Here is a 17,611-nt window from a genome sequence, read left to right as displayed (position 1 = left end):
TTAACCACGCTGAAACTCAATGAGAGGCCTTCATTGCTTATTCTGAACCCGATTTTAATATATATGATATGATATTATAGACCATCAAAGGTGACCTATGAAGTGAAATCCATGAAATCCAAAGGAAGAATTGTCCCACGAGAATTGGTCCACAATATGCATATCATATAGTGCTTCCTAAATTATCTCCTTTAAATAAACATCTATACTACAATGCAAATAGTCGCATATTTTGATTTTGATTCAAATTGCTTATATATTTTCTTACAAACTCATTGTTGTTGCATTCAAATGCAAAAATTAATCGATAAACGACACAAACGGGGTCTAACTGTTGTTGGTTCTTCCTTTTTGTCTCTGTTGATGTTGTTGTTGCTCATGTCAATGATACGAGAATAGCTAATAAACTACTCTCCTCTCAACCAAATCCCTACAGCGGAATAAGTGAGACGGCAAGAAGTTCTTTCTGTCAGAAAACAAACAGCATGGTGTGTCTCTCCACGTCGTGAATACAAAATGTTGATAAAACGACAAGCGATTAAGTTGAAACAGCAAGAAGTGTAGTTTCAATTAAAAATGCAAAAATCACAGGAGCAGACGTTAAACAGAGTAGTACTCGTTTTCTGTCCTGTCACACAGATGATTTTCAGAGAGAAAGCTTAAACCCTAATTTCAGAGATGGTGATGAAGAAAGGGGAGCTAGTGTGGGTGAGCCTAAACTCTTCAGATACATGGATTCCGGGTCGGATTCTGGATCCATCGGAACCGTTTGGAATTCTGGTTGCCTTCTTCGACCTAATGAAACCGAGATACGTTCCAAAACCCTGTATCCGAGGCTTCGAGCGCCATTTCGGAACTCTGGTCGCAGATTCATGGAGGTTCCGCCACTTTGTGAACCGAGCTCTGCGAGCCCAGTTTTGGAATATCTCGTTTGGGCTATGGTGTTCTTGCCAGCCACCGATTGATTCGCCGGACTTCGACGGAGAAAATTCTCTCCCTTGTTTCCCTCTCTCTTCGGATTCGGCTCTCCGTTTTGTTCGGGATATGGCCATTTCGCTACGGGTTCCTCTCCGGAGATTAGCTGAGACCAACAATTCGACCGCTCAAATCCTTAGTTTTCGGCGATACACTGTTGATTTTAAGCGCTCCGAATCTGTATATGAAGAAATTAGAGAAAGTAAGTGTGAAATTCTTATTATTTTCTGGGTTTTCTACTTTTCTTGTTCTTGTGCTATGCTTGGTTTAATTAGGAGAGAAGACCCATTTGGTATTTTTTTCATATGCTTTAGAACTGCTCAGTGCAGATTATTGATACTGTCTCCTTCGATTATTTTAAGAGGAATTTAAAGAAGCCAAATTTGAGTGTTGATCTATTTGCCTTGCTCACACTAGACCATGGCGAAGTATTTGATACGGAGATGTTTTGTATCCTCATATAGTTCTGTCAATATGTGTACAGGTGCAAAGCTAATAGATAACACAGAAGAACCAAATTGGTGTCGTGATCCCTCCAACAAGATGGACTGCATCAATCAGGGTTTTATGTTTCCTGCAGACATGGAAACGAATAGAGATTTGAGTATAAGAGATCAATTGCCGAAGGATATACCTTGTTGTTCTTCTCCTTCTTCCGAGCAGCCTGTTGCTAAAGTAGTTCGGATTTGCACATGGAGTACGGGGAACCCTCTAACCATCTCTGATTCTAGCACTATGAAAGCTTGTGTAACCATGGCTCCAACAGCTGATCATGAGGATGATGATCACCCGTCAGAGAACAGAGAACACTGTCAAGTTGAGCAGAGTATCTGCTTACTGAATTCAGAACCTCGTATTGAAGATATAATAGTGGAAGACACCATTTCCGTTGCTGTCGCAAGAGCTGCTCTATCAGAAGAAGCACATCCTGACGTTATGATTGAAAGTAATGATGACATCATTGGTTCGGATGATGGAACTGTGACATCCGGAAAACAATTGTTACCCTTGCTTGATGCGAGTAACGACAAGGCTTTTCTAGCAAAGCCTGTTTCTTTTGTTGTTCTGAAAGCCTGCAAGAATCTAGATTGTTCAGTGAAAGAAACATATGCTAACCCAAGAAGCAAGCTTGATAGCACTATGATCAGTGCCAATACCTTGGATGAGGAATCGTCAGATAGGAATAATCTCAATGGAACACGTGGAAACGTCTCTGACGATGCATTGGACTCCCATATTGTGGAGGTTGGACAGGTTTCGCTACATATTACTGGCTCCTCAAACAAAGATTCTGGTTCTGATGATGTAGGCGTTGCACCCGCACCAAAATTACAAGATTTGGAAGACGCAACAACTGTTGAAAACCAGAAGAGAGCAGTTGATAATTTCAAATCCATTGGGGTCAAAAGGAAAGCGAGCCGAGACAGAGCAGGTAACTCCAAAAGAAAGAAGAAAGCAAGCCAACAATCTATTTCTACTGTTAAACCCCTGAATCTACACCCGATGAAAGATATGCGTCTTGCTGATCCAAAATGTTTGCGAATGAAGTTCGTGAGTAAACATGGGAATCTCCCATCCAAATCAGAACTGTTGAAGAGATTCAGCGTGTTTGGGAAAATAGATGCTTCAAGAACTGATGTAAACCCAGGGGAAAGCTCTGCGAAAGTAGTATTTCTGCAAAGCATAGACGCAGTGACGGCTTATCAATTTGCAAGGAGCAAAAAGTTTAAGCTAGGACGGTCTAAGGTAATGTATCGGCTCGACGCCTTCGAGAAAGTCAATGAAGTAAACAAAGTTCCTGTGACTCAGAAGGACAACGAAGTAAACAAAGTTCCTGTGGCTCAGAAGCCTCAAAACTCTGTTCCATCACCAAGATCGTGTCGCAAGAAACATGGTTCAGTAGAAAAAGAAGAGGGAAGAAGCAAGGCGAAGGTGAAATTTCAACTGGAGACTAACTGATGAAGACCATCATCTCAATAGTTATGTGCATAGCTTATGTCTCTCTCATGGAAATCCCCTTGTAAAGTAGCTAAGGTCTTTTACCTAACGTAGAACTTGCAGGTTTTTTTTGGTATTGAAGCTTTGTATAATCTTGGCTTGTTTCGTATAAGAGATGACATAGTTTGCACATAAATTTATTAAAAAAAACAGCTCTGACGATGAAATGGGACTATCGACTAGATTTCCAGTTTTCTGCTTTAAAGTATTTTTCTGTTTAGAGATTAGGGATCCCAACGAAGAAGTAGAAAGAACAAGTTGAAAGGAAGCTGTGAATCTGTCAAGTCTAAAAGCAAAAGTTTACAGTGCCAAAAGCAAAAGTCTACAGTAAGACGGGACGCTTCCATGTATGGTCTTCTTGATGGTTATTGGATTCACTAGGTCGTTTGCACTCGCATTTCTTGCAAACAGTGTTTCTTCTATAGTTCAAGAAGTCGCATCTGCAGAAGATCACACATAAAGACAAAGGAAGAAGAGTTTGGTTAATGATATGAAAATAACAAGTTAGTAAACTAGAGATCGGGAAAGAGAGACGCACGAGGGACATTCCCATTCTCCAGGCTCCAGTTGCCTCTTGGGACGTCGTTCCCGACACTGTTTACACTGTTTGTTGCTAGAAAAGTTCATGAATCCACACCTGGAAAATATACAAAAAGTGGTATGATCAATACAAGAGCAATCTAGCAAACACAAAAGCACTTTAGAAGATAAGATTCCTTCCACTCTTTAGAAGACAGATAATAAACACAAAGAGATAGACGCAAAGTAGATAATCTAGAATCCAGAGGCAGGTAAGGGAAACTAACCCAGAGCAGTTCCAGTCTCCTTTTTTCATTTCAACATTCTCCATTGAAGTTCTCTTTGGTCCCTTTGCTTTGCATTTCAGACAGCTCTGGTTTCTTGAGAAGTTTGAGAAATTGCACCTATGGAATCAGCAAGGAATAACAAATGAAGGTATAGCATAAAAGTCTAATACTTTTGATTCGGGTGATTTTCAGATATACACTTACTCAGGACATAACCAGTCTCCTTCCTTGACAACAGCAGCAACAGATCGTCTGTCAGCGACTTCATTGCACTCTCGGCATCTTTCATTTCGGGCAAAGTTTAAAAAGTCGCATCTGTAGAGGAACACAGAGGCAGAAAAACACAAAGTCTAAGTAAGAAATCTACAGAAAAAAACACCAATTTCTCAAAGTAATAAGTTTTAAACCTCTTCATCCAAAGAAGCTGACAACATTAGTGGATAGATCTTCAAGGTTCAGTAAATCTTTGCAACCACAGATAGGAAACTAATATTTGATTCAAGAGATATGAAAGGGTTTGTCCAGTTTCTCTAGAGGCATGAAAAAAAGCTAAAATCATTCGCAAAATCACTTACTTAGGACAAGCCCAATCTGCATTGTAATGAGACCAAACACGTTGAGAAGGCTCATCGTTCCTCCTAGATTTAAAAACTCTCTCCTTCGGAGGCAAAGATTCCTTGGCAGCAGGTTTTGGCAAGACAAGGTTTAGAGGCTTCTCACTGAACTCAACCAACTCTAAAAGAAGTCTTCTTGCAGACTCATGAACAAGTTCCCTACCTGGTGGAATCTTTCCTCGAGAGATAACAACCGAATCAAGCGCATTAAACAAGAGTAAACGCATGACATCAACTGTTCGAGCATCAGCTTCTGTTTCCTTAAGTATCACATAAGCTCTATCACACGAGCCACGAAGCTCACAAGAACCACAAACCTAAAAACAAAAGAAGAAAACATTTCTTATGGTTAAGATCTCCCTGTTTCAAGGTTTTTCAACAATCCTTAAGCTGATGCAACATAAAGTGTACATACATCTCCTTCGTCTAATCGAACATGAGCTCGAATCCTTTTGGAGGAATTAACAGTTTTTCGAAAGAGATTAGGGCATCCACGCTCCACGAGAGCTTGTATATCTCCCGATGATAAGGATCTGCATAAGAAGAGGAGTAACATAAGTAATATGAAAAATTGAAGATGAGAAATTAAATTTCAGGAATTTATACCTGAGGATGTCGTATCGATCGCGAGCGAAGCTGAGACAAGCATCCTTGACTACGTTCATTTCTTGGTAAACCGTATCATCTTCGATGTTTTTGGTGAAATATCCCTTCGTCTTCAAGCGATCTACGAAGCTTATCCACTCTGGCCATGGATGTGGAGACGGAGACGGAGACGGAAAATCTGAATTCACGGTGGATGTTGCGGCGGTGGCGGCTTCACTGGAGAAGCATCGGAAGCGAAGAGAAACAGAGGGGAAACGATTGAAAGAGATTGGAAGCGAGGGTTTTTGAGGTCGGAATATGGAATTTCCGACAAGGAAGATTCTGGAAGACGACATTTTCTTCTCTCCGGTAAGATCTCACCAGAGAGTGAGAGGTTTTAGGAGGGGTTTTGGCCGGTGAATGAGTGGATAAAAGAGAAAGCTTGCGAGTTTTGATTATTTGCACTTTGACCACCTGTTTATATAAGGCCTTCTTTTATTACCCTTTTAGTTAAAAGCTTACAGTCTCACACCTGAAATACGGACATGCCTCTAATTTTTTTCTGTCATTTACACCACTAACCATAGTCCTCCATATGTAAAATAAATCCAACCATAAACCAGATATGTATAAATCTCGGAAATCTATGGATATTTATTTTAAGATGTAATTTTTTATCACGACTAGCTCATTGGTAAATCAAGTGACATGGAATTAACCCTAAAAACAAAACAAAATTAAGCAAACCAAAAACAATTGTTACCATGGATTTAGACATTTAGTAACAGGAAACAAAAAAGGAACGGAGAAAAAAATAGAAGCACATCATATTCATCATCTCCGACATAATACAGTTTCCCCTCTCATCATATACCTAAATTGATTTTAAAGAAGTGAAAAAATGAATTAATTTTGTTTGTAGAAATAATAACCACTAAAGAAGTTAAGAAAAGGCTCGTAATACTTTAGTGGTTATTATTTCTACATCTACTCCTGGTTATTAACGGTTAATTGGGATTGGGATCCATCTACAACAAATTATAATGAGGAGAAGTTCCTGCAAGGATACTCTTAGTGTGCTTTAAAGCTCAGTGTGATGGATCTGCTGAAAAGAAAAGTGTAAAGATGTTTTACAACTCTGAAAACAATGAGAAAAGGTATATTTCCTTGAGCAGCAAGTTTTCTGAATCAAAATGATAAGAAACCTCTAACATTAAGAAAGACTAATATATCGCTGCTGCTTCTATTTTGTGGCAAGAGAGGAGTGTCACTTCACTAGCTTTCGGCATCACAGGAAGAAGAACAACGCATACATATTAGGTATCTTTAAAAACAGATTGTGACCAACTTTAATGATATAATTATATCGTTAACTAAGTTACTTTCACATTACCACATCAAAAGGAAAAGGAAAAAGAAAGAAATTGTCAGATGAACTGGATCTTGCACTCTGATGAAAGCCTGGGAAGAGCTAGCAGATTAGCTCGCAAGAACATACTGCTCTTATCTGCTTCAACACCAACTTTCACGGTTTCAAGACATTCCAACTTGCCCAAGAAATGTCTCATCTGTTTCAGCTCTTGAAAAGAACCTCCATACTCTGAAATCTTTAGCATCTTCACTTGACATGTCCATAAACAACATAACTCCTCTTCCTCATTCACAAATTTCCTTTGCTTCTTAGGGATGCAAGCGCATGCATCTCCACATCTATTTGTTACTCTGTGGACAAGACCCTGAAATGGGAGACCAATTTGACATATATAATGGGCAACACTAACAACAACATAAAAGAATCTCTTAGTGAAAGGAAATTGATAATAATATTGACCTTGATGACCAAAGTGTGTAGATTGGGACAACTCTTGAGCAAAAGTGGCATTACTTGCCAACCTTTTTCCTTGTGGCTCTCGATAGATAAATTAAGGAGGTTGTTGAACACCGGCATGGATTTACAACAGAAATGAAACGCCTGATTTATATATGATCATCACAACCAAAAATCCATAAAACATAAGTGACCAAAAAAGAAAAAGATCTATAGAAGAAGAAGATGAAGAAAAAACTGACCTCAAGGGAATCAGGAGAGAGGTGAAGGGTGGTAATGTTGCTTATGCCCTCAACTAGACCTGTAACATCGCCAAATATATCCGGCTTTGGTTTAACGAAATAATCATCATCCTCGTCATCATCATAATGATAATCATAATCATCGTCATCAACAACATCATCAACATCAATATCAATATCAGCATCATCACAATCATCATCAGAATAATCGTAATCGTTAGTTGATACCCATAACTTGAGGTTCAGCCTGGCTTCGACAAGCAAATCCAAACCGCGAAACTCATGATTTCCAAAGACGTGAGTGGAATAGTCAAGGTACACAAGACTAGGTGCATCGAAAAGCATGCAGTCGTAATGCTCTCGAGCATCCGGAAGATGGACAAAGGCCACAAGCCGCTTGATGGATGCACTTTCCACGTACGCACCGCAACAAGGCCAATGCTGGTACGAATCATCATCAGTTACGAATAGTTCTTCCAGGACAGGGCAGCCATCGAGGAGCTGGCAATACTTGTCATAACCAAAATCAACTGATAAGAGAGAGAGTGATTTGAGCGCTGGGAAAAACACATCCTCGGCTGCAAGAATAAATCTATGGCATAGTGTGAGCTTGACCAGTGTGTTGCTCGTTAACAACTTTGTTTCCATATAAACACTAGTAATGGGGATGGCGTGCAAGTGTAGCTCCAACAAACCGCATTCCAATGCAGTTTGAACCCAACATTTGAGACAAGAATACACAAAATAGGAGACATCGTAAGGGCCAGGTCTAACCGGTACATGACAAAGAGAGAGTTTCTTGATGGTGGGAGAATTGCTTAGCAGAGCACATATTTTGTCTACGAATTCTAAGAAGCGGCTTGTTGCTTCTTCTTCCTTGGGATACGAAACAACCATCGAGTCATCGAAACAAAGGGTGTCTACAAGACTCAGCAGATTCCTCCACCTCTTGGACAGAATCGATGTCGAAGCAGCCACCTTTGTCGGAAGTGAAGACAGTATCTTTCCAAGAATCTCATCCGGCAATTCGCTTATCGAATCCATAGCCAACAAATAATTGTACCTAACTATATACACTAAAACAACTCGATTAGGGTCACAAGTTCCTCCTGTTTTGCAACTAAACAATAGAGAAGCTATTGAATGTTTTTCAAGTTCATCAATGGAAAAACAATAACCGGCCCACAAAAACTTTAATCAGAATCATAGATGATCCTTCAAATTGAACGCGAGGGTTTTTGGAAGTAGACAAAAGGCAAACTTACGACGCAAGAGGAGACGAGGAAAGAGAAATTTTAATCCTAAGAGAATCCTAAACCATGAGAGTCGCCTAGGTTTAATAATGTTGACCCGCTTTGGTTTTTCTTAAATTTTAAAATCTAATTTTAGTTTTGTTGAATTAATCCGGTTGGGTTCGGTAGAAGTCAAAAGTTTAATTGAACCGGATGACCAATAAATTCGGTTTAGATCGGTTTATTTTGAATGGATCTAGTTTCCGGTTTAAAAAATATATTCGGTTTTGGATTTCATTTGCTAAGTACAGTATTATTAACTTTATGGTTTAAGAATATGATTAGGATGTAACAAGTGAGGTTTAAAATTTAATCAAGCGAGGTTTAATTTTAATTAAGATTCTACAGTATTTAAGTTAATCTAAATCAGTTTATATTAATCCAACTCGATTAAGTCCAACTATGTTTGGTTTGGTGGGTTTGTTTAGTATGGAAACATCTGAAGATTATCCGAACAAGCATCCGACGATTATCCGAACAAACACAACATCTTCTATTATTAATTTACAAAGAACAATTTAAAAAAAATATTTGTCTCATGTGTTATTTACAGGTATGCCATGTTATTTACAGGTATGCCATGTTGAAGTGTAACATTCAAAGAGTTTCTCAAAGTTTTATTACAAGTGGTCTCAAATTACTAGACTAATAATAGTTGTACCATTTTTAACCACTAAAACTATTTACATAATCTTATCTTCTATTTTAAGATATTTACATATAATACTATGTTTATATATATATATATATATATATATATATATATACATAATTCACACATATATATATATACTAATTGTCTTCTTATATTTTAGGTAACATATAATATATAATTCACATATATATATACCTATAATACTATTTTATATATATATACATAATTCACATATATGATACTATGTTTATATATATATATATATATATATTATTCACATATATTAACCCTCGAAGACTTATCTTCTATTTTAAGATATGCATAAAGTGTTTTCTTACACTAATATTCAGTATAATGACATTACAAATATATTTATCTTATTTATAACATATATGTATGTAGTTTGTTAGTGTAATCTATATGTATTAAACAAATCTCAAAAACATATACTTTACACACATCAGAGTCAAAAGGTCCATCTAATTTATTGAATTCCACAAAACAAAAGAATAAAGAAAAATATATTTACTGGAAAGACCCATTCAAATGAGGCCATCAAAATTAAGAACAATTGTCTCTAAAAATGAATACCTTTAGTTATATTCAACCAAGTTATTTTTTTTGCTTTGTTTTAATAATGCATGATTAGGGCATCCTTATATGCTTCTATTTATCAATTGATATTATTATTTAAATTTTATGGTTAAGTTTTATTTATCTATTTCTCACAACTAATTATATAATTTATAATAAATCTAATTAAATTTTTAAATATGATAATTTCTGGAAACAAATCAATAAAAAATAAGATAAATCTCATTCCACACAGGTTGCGGGTTACTACCTACTATTAGTTAATAAGTAGAGTTAATTATAGTAAGTAAAGTTTTAAGCCTTTACTATATATTCTCTTTCTTGAAGGAATTGTTTGGGGTTTTCTTAGTCATGCATTGCAACTTGAACAACGAAAGGATCCTAGCTTGTTCTAAAAGTAACTGGAGACGTTGGAGGCAACGACACTAAGTTCAACGGCTAGATGTGCCCACAATCTCTGTCCAAATGGAACAATCAATCAAGAATCAAATTAGAGCTTTCTATAAAACTAATCATCAAAGCGAAATCTATTAAAACCAAAGGAAAATTCTACATTCAACACTGAAAAAAGATTGAAATTCAACTCGTCTGTCTTCTCTATTATTCTAGGATCTCGTTTCATTGACTATAGTCTGGTGGATTTTCTTTTTGCGTTCCAATATCACTACTGAAATTCAAAATCTCTTTAATTTATTGTTTAAGGATGTTCTATTGCTACGTTTGATGAAGTAAATAATAAGATCGAAAGCGATGGATGGTCTCCTCTGACCAAGCTCTGAGTTTGATTGGTTAACAAAGCACTCGGGATCTCTAATGCATTTTGACGGCTCATCAAAAGATGAACCCAAACTTATTAGAAACTAGAGCCTTATTTTTTCCAAAAAAAAATAAATAAATTAATGTATGGTTTAAGATCGTCATTCCTCGTAAAATTTTGTAGTTATGGCAAATTGTTTTGTAGAGTTAATGACCTGATGTAAGTAATACTCTTATTATCAAAGCAACTGACGGTACAAGTTTTATGACTTTGTGACGAATTACCCAGCGCATGTAAGGAACGTTTAAAAATATATAATTAAGTAATAGGTAAATTATAACTAAAAATAATATAACATGATGACAAGCTCTAAATTTGAAAATGCTTTCTCGGAGATGTCTTTGTTGAATACCACTTTTGTGTCGAACAAAGAGGTGGTCATAACTACCCAAAAGAAAAGTCTTGCATTCTTGTCTTGTTTTTGGCTTTAATTGGGTTTATAAAGCTTGATGTGTCTTGGTTATGTTCTTAACTTTGATCGGGTTCAAGTTTGGGACCTTTAACTTCCCTACTCATAGAGCAAGTGATCAAGAGTTAGTGGACGATGATAAAGCAGATAATGAAGCAGATTGTTTTTGTTTAAATGTACAAAAATTGTACTTTTTAATTATAGTAGTAATATTAGGAGGGTGTATGAACTGAACATTTGAAGTGATTTAAAACAAAATAACAAATCCTATGTTATTCAAACATTTATTTAAAAACAATATTTATAATCCAGTGTTATTGGATATAAGATTTGTAAATGTCTCATATGTGGAATTGCAGAGAATTTCAAATCATATCATTACAACTTCTTTAAAATAATTCAATCATCTAAAATCTTAGTAAAATTCAAATCACTTCAAATATTTAGTTCAATACACCCCTTTTAGTAAAGTATTTTTTGCAATATGTGTGGAATTTTTTTTAATAAATCATTGTTAAAAAATTCGAGTATGTGAATATGAATGATTTGCTAGTAAAAATATACAAAAGATCATATTTTCAATAATAAATTTTATCTTCACTGTTTTTTTTTCTTACAAAGGGTTTACGGTATTGAGTTGTTTTACAAAGTTTTCAAAATTGATTTTTTTTTGTACTCGAAAGCAAATTCTGTGGAAATTAAAGCAGAAGTCTTGTGACCTTCACCGCAATATCCAGAACCTTCTCCATCAGTTTGAAGAGTACATCCTATGTGAGCACAAGTTTGCAGGTAATCTCTTGCTGATCACCGATAGTGCCGTGCATACGCATAATCAAAGAGTGTCGTGGCTGCTTGATCTGTCACTTATAAGAAAGCCATACTCTAAACCAATTCCCAAAAAGTCAAAAGATATCAAAGGTATGTTCTAAATTGATTCCCAAAAATTTAAAAGATATGCCCTTAAATGGATCCTACTTACCGGCGAAGCAGGAGGAGTTTGATCCTGTTGATCAAGACTCGCAACTACTTCCGCTGTCCACTGTACAAAAACATGAAAAAAAAAAGTAAAGACTTTGGACCGAAACCCTAAAATATGAATGGAGCCTAAAAGCGCAAAACTCTACACAATTTCGCTCAAACCTAAAAAGAAAAACCTTAAACTTTTGCCCAAAACTGAATCTTTTTCTGCCACCATTGTTGTGCGAAGGAACCAAAATCGAGAACCCCTGAGTGCAAACACTATTTCCGTAAATCCTGAACAATTCCGCAAACCTTAAACAATTCTACAAACCCTAAACAATTCCACACAAAACTGAAAAAAAAACTCCCAAAATCAAAGAAAAATTTACAGGCAAAACCCTAATTACCGGTGAAGGGGGATTAGCATTGACATTAACCTTCAGCACCATTCCTCTGGACCCCAAATCACTTCCGAAGTGAACCCCTGGTTCCGGTTTACTATCTGGTTCCTGATGCTTTTAATCATCCAATAAAGTCTAAAAGGTTAATCCCTGCATTGCATTATATTTCTGCTTCGTCATATATGCCAAAATGTTGTATGAGGACTGAGGAGACGCTTCTGTTTGTATAGATAAGTCTTTGACTGGTGACTTGAGAATCTTCGATTGGTCAAAAAGGGAATCGCTGAGGTTTGCGGTTAGTGGTTGCATTTTGGTTGTTTCGTATTCGACGAGAGTTGTTGTGTTTTGAATATTTTGATCGGAAATTCATGTGTTGTCACATACTCCGTGTGTGTTTTTTTTTACTGTGAAACTCCTGTGTTGGATTTTTGTCATTTGTTTCGACGCAAGAGTTTCAAATTGAATATTAAAGTTTTTCTTTATTTAGTAAGCTTTTTTTTCTCCTCCTCTCTGATGGCATTTGCATATTCTGATTCCATGATATTTTGGTTAACTTGTTTATCTTATTAACTGCTGATTTTTTTTTAAAATCTTTTTATGAATTCACTTGTTAAAAAATGTATCTTTCACAAGTATTTGCCCAAAAAATGTTTCATCTGTTTCCAGCTCTTGAAAAGAATCTCCATACTCTGAAATCTTTAGCATCTTCACTTGACATGTCCATAAACAACATAACTCCTCTTCCTCATTCACAATTTTTCTTTGCTTCTTAGGGATGCAAGCGCATGCATCTCCACATCTACTTGTTACTCTGTGGACAAGACCCTGAAACAGAAGACCATTTTGACATGTATAATGGGCAACACTAACAACAGAAATTAAAGAATCTCTTGGTGAAAGGAAACTGATAATAATATTACCTTGATGACCAAAGTGTGCAGATTGGGACAACTCTTGAGCAAAAGTGGCACTACTTGCCAACCTTTTTCGTTGTGGCTCTCGATAGATAAATTAAGGAGGTTGTTGAACACCGGCATGGATTTACAACAGAAATGAAACGCCTGATTTATATATGATCATCACAACCAAAAAACCATATATAAGTTGCTAGCTCCACAATCCAAAAAGGAAAAAGAGTCAATAGAAGCAGACCAGCAACTAGATATGTAACATTGCAAAATATGACCGCCTTTGGTTTATCAACAGCATAATAATTAGCAATCATCATCATCAATATCATCATCATCATCAACATCATCATCAGAATAACCATAACCGTTAGTCGACTCCCAAAACCTGAGACTCAGCCTGGCTTCCACAAGCAAATCCAAATCAACAATATCATACTGTTGGAAGACATATATAACTAGAATAGTCAAGGTAGACAAGACTTGGTGCATTGAAAAGCATGTAGTCATGATTTTCTTGAGAATCCAGAAGATTGACAAAAACCACAACTCGCTTGACGGATGCACAATCCACAACCGCACCGCAAATTGGCGAGTACGAATGATAATCTTCAGTTATGAACAATTCTTCCCGGACAGGGCAGCCATCGACGAGCCGACAATAGTTTTGATAATCAAGGAGATAAGTTGACAAAATAGAGACTGATTTGAGAACTGGTAAAAACACACGGTCTAATTCAGGACAATAGACATCGGACAGTGTGAGCTTCACCAGTGTGTTGCTCGTGAACAACTCTCTCACTATTTCAACACCATAGCGTGGCTTGGCGTGCATGTGTAGCTCCAGTAAGCCGCTGATCCATCGCAGTCCAAATCCAACGGTAGCACGAGAGTATTCATTGGCACCGGCCAGGTCTAGGAATATGAGACTAAGACAGTTTCTTCATCATGGGACCTTGTCTACGAAATCTAAGAAGCGATCTGAACCACTTCTTGCTTCTTCTTCGTTTGGGATATACAACCACTGACTCATCAAAGCAAAGGGTGTCTACAAGACCCAACAGATTCCTCCACCTCTTGGACAGAATCGATGTCGGGGAGCTTTTAAGAGTACCCAATCAATCAGGGAGCTTTTAAGATATAACCAATCGATCAGGGAGCTTTTAAGAGTACCTAAACTCTACACACTGAAAACAACTCGATTAGAGTCACAAGTTTCTCTTTTGAATGTTTTGAAAGTAAACGAAAGAGCCGTTCAAATCTTAAAACGAACAAGAAATCAAAGATGATCCTTTCAATCCAAGGCGAGAGTTATTTTTAGACTAAACAAAAAAAGCCCTTGCTTTGCTTGTCGATGAGGTTTAAGACACACAGAAAAAGAGAACGCACTACAAGAAAGATGTACATTTTTAGCTCACGATTAGCGCTATCATATCGATTTAATAGCGTTTCGATGAACGCTGTGATCCCCGGAACTATAATAGGGTGACCCCTATACAATAGCGTTTTAGGATTGTGCTATAATATGTACATTTATTATAGCGTTGAAATTGTGTTGTTATTGACGATATAGTAGCTCATTTTAGACGCTGTTCTATGTCGTCTAGTAGCACTATTTGCATGCTATAATATGGACTTTTGTAGCTCGGTTTTGTTGCTATAGACTAATCTCTTGTAGTTCTTTTTTTTGGCTACGGTATAACGTGTTATAGCTCTTTTTCTAGGCTATAGTATATTGTTTTATAATACTTTTCTCGGGCTATTGTATAACGTGTTCTAGTATTTTTTTTTTATTACGACCTGTAGTTTTGCAAAATTATTTTTAGAAACCTGTTTTCCAAAACTATAAAGAAACCAGCGTTTGCATTTAAAACACTCTTATTTTTATTAAACATCCAAACATGTCTTACACAAAACATCACAAGGACAAACATCATATTAAAAACAAGTCTTACAAAACATCAAGTCTTAAACATCATACCAAATGTCTTACAAAACGTGGTCTTAACATCATGGCTGCTTGAAGTGCTGAAGCAATTCTTTGAGTGAGAAGAGCTTGCCTAGCCTGGGAGAGAATCAATGCCATAAGTTGCAGTTTCAAGCAACAAACACACACAGTAACTGCAACAAACCAAAACCATATATTGATGTATAGGGAATCTGTGCTTACGTAATTCTCCAAAGTCATCAAGCAAAAGGTATAATTTCAGAATTGCACCAAAATCCAAATGAACAAATTACCTCAAAAAGATCTGATCATCTTGCAACCGGTTTTTGCAGCAGTTGTTGCCCTCTTCTGTTTTTGTCCAATATAAAACTCCACCAGATTTGATCTTGTATCCAAAACACGTTCCAATTGTTCTAGAGAAAAGTTTATTGTAACCAAAACCTGTTTTGATGAACTGTGCAAATAATAATCGTCCTAAGAGTGTTAAACAAAGTATTATTCATGTAAAGGACCAAGAAATCAAACCTGTAATGATGAGATGTAACTGAAACTGATTCAAGTCTCTCGTTTAGCTTAAACGTGGTCAAAATATTGCAATCATTCTTCTTTTCTGCAAAAAAAAAAAATTCAGAAAATTAATAAACTCTCAAGAACAGAGAGAAGGAATAAGAACTAAAACCAAAAGCTAATGAGATTAAGGAGAAGAAGAAACGTCAACTCTTTGCAGTCTCAAAAGCATCTTCACCAGATCACCTAATCCAATACACAAGCAAAATCAGAATCTAACTGAACACATAAGCAGACCGATCTCCAACAAAAGTGTTAAAGTGACCTGCATCTCATGGAAACAAAAGTAATAAGCATCCACGCTTCTGAAAACAAGTGAATGGGCTCGGCGATACTTATGATCAACTTTAAAGTTCAGGCCTGTGCTTACCTACAACAAAGAAACACTGGCGTTACCATTTCAGCTTTAGAGAGTCTTTCGGCAGAGTTTATTTCACCAAATATATAAAACAGCAGAACACTAACTCACCTTATGGTAATCTCCTACGGGAGATGCGTAAATGAGGAACGTGTACTCAGGTGCTGGAGCTGCTCCAAGGATAGCGCCACTCCCTATTAGCCGAGGCCTTGTATACAAAACTCCTTTACCCGGAGGAACCTAAAACACAAAAAAAAATTAAAGCCATAAAACCCGTGAGGAGCTTCTAGAGATGAGAGCAAACTATGATCAAGAATCATATCGATTGGAATAGAGATACACATTGGTCCATAGTCCATACCCATTTCTTGATGGCACGTACAGTTTGCTTAACTGCTTCGATGAATTGCTCCACAGAAGGTGGTGTCATACAAAGCCTATCAGCACATGTTTGCATACTAAGAGCGTTTTCGTCAGGCCGGAACAGCCTAACCTGGTCGTCTTCTGTCCTGTCAGCTTTGAGATCTTCAAATAGTCCCTACAAAGCCAAACCAATATCAAAAAAGTTTTTCTATCAAACCCTCATATATGTGTATAAACACTAAATCTCTAAGCTTTTGCTCGCTTATACACTGAAATCAAATAGCTTTAAACAATCTATGTATCACTACTTTGAATCCAGAGATTAAAAGCTTCTAACTAATGAATCCTGCCCTAATTAAACCCAAACGTCCTATAATGTTGTCGCAAGGGACTTTGAAGGAGTTGATGTTGAGTAGTTTATTCTCTGCAAGCTACTAAAAAGATCTGTTAGGCGATCATTTAAGAATAAATCTCGCACTTGAATCAACTGCCAACGCTTTGTGTTCAACATCAACAAAGAAAAATGAAAATAATGCATATTATTAGGCTATTAGCGAGAAATACAACAACTGGCCATCATAATGAAGGTTTTAAGAATTTGCCTTAGGCGAATATTGGGTGGTCTGTCTCGAAATCCTCGGTATAAGTTTCGGTTTGAATAATTTAAGAATCCCAATGTCAAAAGCCCACAAAGTGTTGAGAACCATACCTCTTGAACAGGATCGAAGAAAGCTCATGAGAGGAAACTCGTCATAGCCGTCCAGGAACCCTAACCCAAAATCTACAGTTAACCCTAATCAGCTCTTGAGAATAGGAGAGGCGAAAAATGGGGTGAGTTGTTTCAATACCCTTTATGGAGGATGGAGGTGGAAGCGGCGGCGGCGAATTGAGAGAGGTGGGTTCGATCGGAGATGAGTTAGGGTTTAGGTTAGCTGGGTCGGGGGGAACGGGAGGTGGAGAAGGAGGCTGAGAAGAAGGCGAGGAAGGAGGATGTGGTGAGATGGTTCAGCCATAACGCCAGAGACGGTGGAGGAGGAAATCGGAGACGGAGGGACAACGAGCTGCTTTCTCGAAAGAGAATTTTTTTTTTCCAAAGAACTTGTTTTTGTTCTTCTCCGAACAATATAAAAAGAAGAGTCATAATTAGGATACTTAGTATTTTTTTCTCTTTTTGCCTAAGTACTGGCGCTCATCACAGAATTTAGGTTCCAAATGTTAATTTTTTGTTCCCGCTTAATGAAATTTCGGTATAACGTGTTTAAAATGCTATAATAGAATATCCAAATCCGAA

The 17,611-nt window shown here is 37.0% G+C and overlaps 3 protein-coding genes, 1 long non-coding RNA gene and 1 pseudogene across 10 annotated transcripts; 1 reads left to right on the top strand and 4 right to left on the bottom strand.

The window, feature by feature from the left end:
• The first annotated feature begins 616 nt into the window (after positions 1–616).
• LOC18011013 lies at positions 617–3,142 on the top strand. Its single transcript, XM_006393332.2, has 2 exons — positions 617–1,177; positions 1,460–3,142. Exons 1-2 carry the CDS (start codon positions 679–681, stop codon positions 2,932–2,934), a joined length of 1,974 nt encoding a protein of 657 aa, XP_006393394.1. The 5' UTR covers positions 617–678; the 3' UTR covers positions 2,935–3,142.
• A 74-nt stretch (positions 3,143–3,216) lies between these two features.
• LOC18011012 (zinc finger protein VAR3, chloroplastic) lies at positions 3,217–5,390 on the bottom strand. Its single transcript, XM_024150425.1, has 7 exons — positions 5,000–5,390; positions 4,809–4,926; positions 4,355–4,710; positions 3,984–4,094; positions 3,780–3,896; positions 3,512–3,610; positions 3,217–3,413 (listed from the first exon to the last, which is right to left on the bottom strand). Exons 1-7 carry the CDS (start codon positions 5,332–5,334, stop codon positions 3,296–3,298), a joined length of 1,254 nt encoding a protein of 417 aa, XP_024006193.1. The 5' UTR covers positions 5,335–5,390; the 3' UTR covers positions 3,217–3,295.
• Positions 5,391–6,405: 1,015 nt separating this feature from the next.
• On the bottom strand, positions 6,406–8,092 carry LOC18011044 (F-box/LRR-repeat protein At1g48400). 3 transcript variants are annotated; one of them, XM_024150499.1, is made up of 4 exons: positions 7,232–8,092; positions 7,049–7,159; positions 6,810–6,950; positions 6,406–6,714 (listed from the first exon to the last, which is right to left on the bottom strand). In XM_024150499.1, the coding sequence occupies exons 1-4, from the start codon at positions 8,090–8,092 to the stop codon at positions 6,406–6,408; spliced, it is 1,422 nt and encodes a 473-aa protein (XP_024006267.1). The 3 variants fall into 3 exon arrangements, with proteins under 3 accessions (XP_024006267.1, XP_024006268.1, XP_024006269.1); XM_024150500.1 differs by having other exon boundaries at positions 7,049–7,185; positions 7,276–8,092; XM_024150501.1 differs by having other exon boundaries at positions 7,277–8,092.
• Positions 8,093–12,802: 4,710 nt separating this feature from the next.
• Positions 12,803–14,491, bottom strand: LOC18011046 (annotated as a pseudogene).
• A 453-nt stretch (positions 14,492–14,944) lies between these two features.
• On the bottom strand, positions 14,945–17,296 carry LOC18011066. 5 transcript variants are annotated; one of them, XR_002897346.1, is made up of 7 exons: positions 17,169–17,296; positions 17,030–17,101; positions 16,319–16,495; positions 16,069–16,197; positions 15,558–15,969; positions 15,326–15,486; positions 14,945–15,205 (listed from the first exon to the last, which is right to left on the bottom strand). It is a non-coding gene; the product is annotated as an uncharacterized LOC18011066 (long non-coding RNA). The 5 variants fall into 5 exon arrangements; XR_002897347.1 differs by having other exon boundaries at positions 15,326–15,445; XR_002897345.1 differs by having other exon boundaries at positions 15,326–15,785; positions 15,865–15,969.
• Between the last annotated feature and the right edge of the window lie 315 nt (positions 17,297–17,611).

The sequence above is a fragment of the Eutrema salsugineum genome, unplaced genomic scaffold, assembly GCF_000478725.1.
Source record: "Eutrema salsugineum unplaced genomic scaffold, Eutsalg1_0 scaffold_7, whole genome shotgun sequence".
Lineage (NCBI taxonomy): Eukaryota > Viridiplantae > Streptophyta > Magnoliopsida > Brassicales > Brassicaceae > Eutrema > Eutrema salsugineum.
Note: the sequence above shows the minus strand (reverse complement) of the source record. Positions and strands in the feature narration are given on the sequence as shown.

Excerpts from the sequence above, each read along its gene's own strand:
- LOC18011013 (XM_006393332.2), top strand. The coding sequence starts at position 679 with ATGGTGATGAAGAAAGGGGAGCTAGTGTGGGTGAGCCTAAACTCTTCA. Across the intron at positions 1,178-1,459 it reads ATATGAAGAAATTAGAGAAA|GTGCAAAGCTAATAGATAAC; the intron begins GTAAGTGTGAAA and ends ATATGTGTACAG.
- LOC18011044 (XM_024150499.1), bottom strand. The coding sequence starts at position 8,092 with ATGGATTCGATAAGCGAATTGCCGGATGAGATTCTTGGAAAGATACTG. Across the intron at positions 6,951-7,048 it reads TCTCTCCTGATTCCCTTGAG|GCGTTTCATTTCTGTTGTAA; the intron begins GTCAGTTTTTTC and ends TATATAAATCAG. Across the intron at positions 6,715-6,809 it reads TACACACTTTGGTCATCAAG|GGTCTTGTCCACAGAGTAAC; the intron begins GTCAATATTATT and ends CTCCCATTTCAG.
- LOC18011012 (XM_024150425.1), bottom strand. The coding sequence starts at position 5,334 with ATGTCGTCTTCCAGAATCTTCCTTGTCGGAAATTCCATATTCCGACCT. Across the intron at positions 4,711-4,808 it reads TTCGATTAGACGAAGGAGAT|GTTTGTGGTTCTTGTGAGCT; the intron begins GTATGTACACTT and ends TTTTGTTTTTAG. Across the intron at positions 3,897-3,983 it reads GGAGACTGGTTATGTCCTGA|GTGCAATTTCTCAAACTTCT; the intron begins GTAAGTGTATAT and ends CTGATTCCATAG.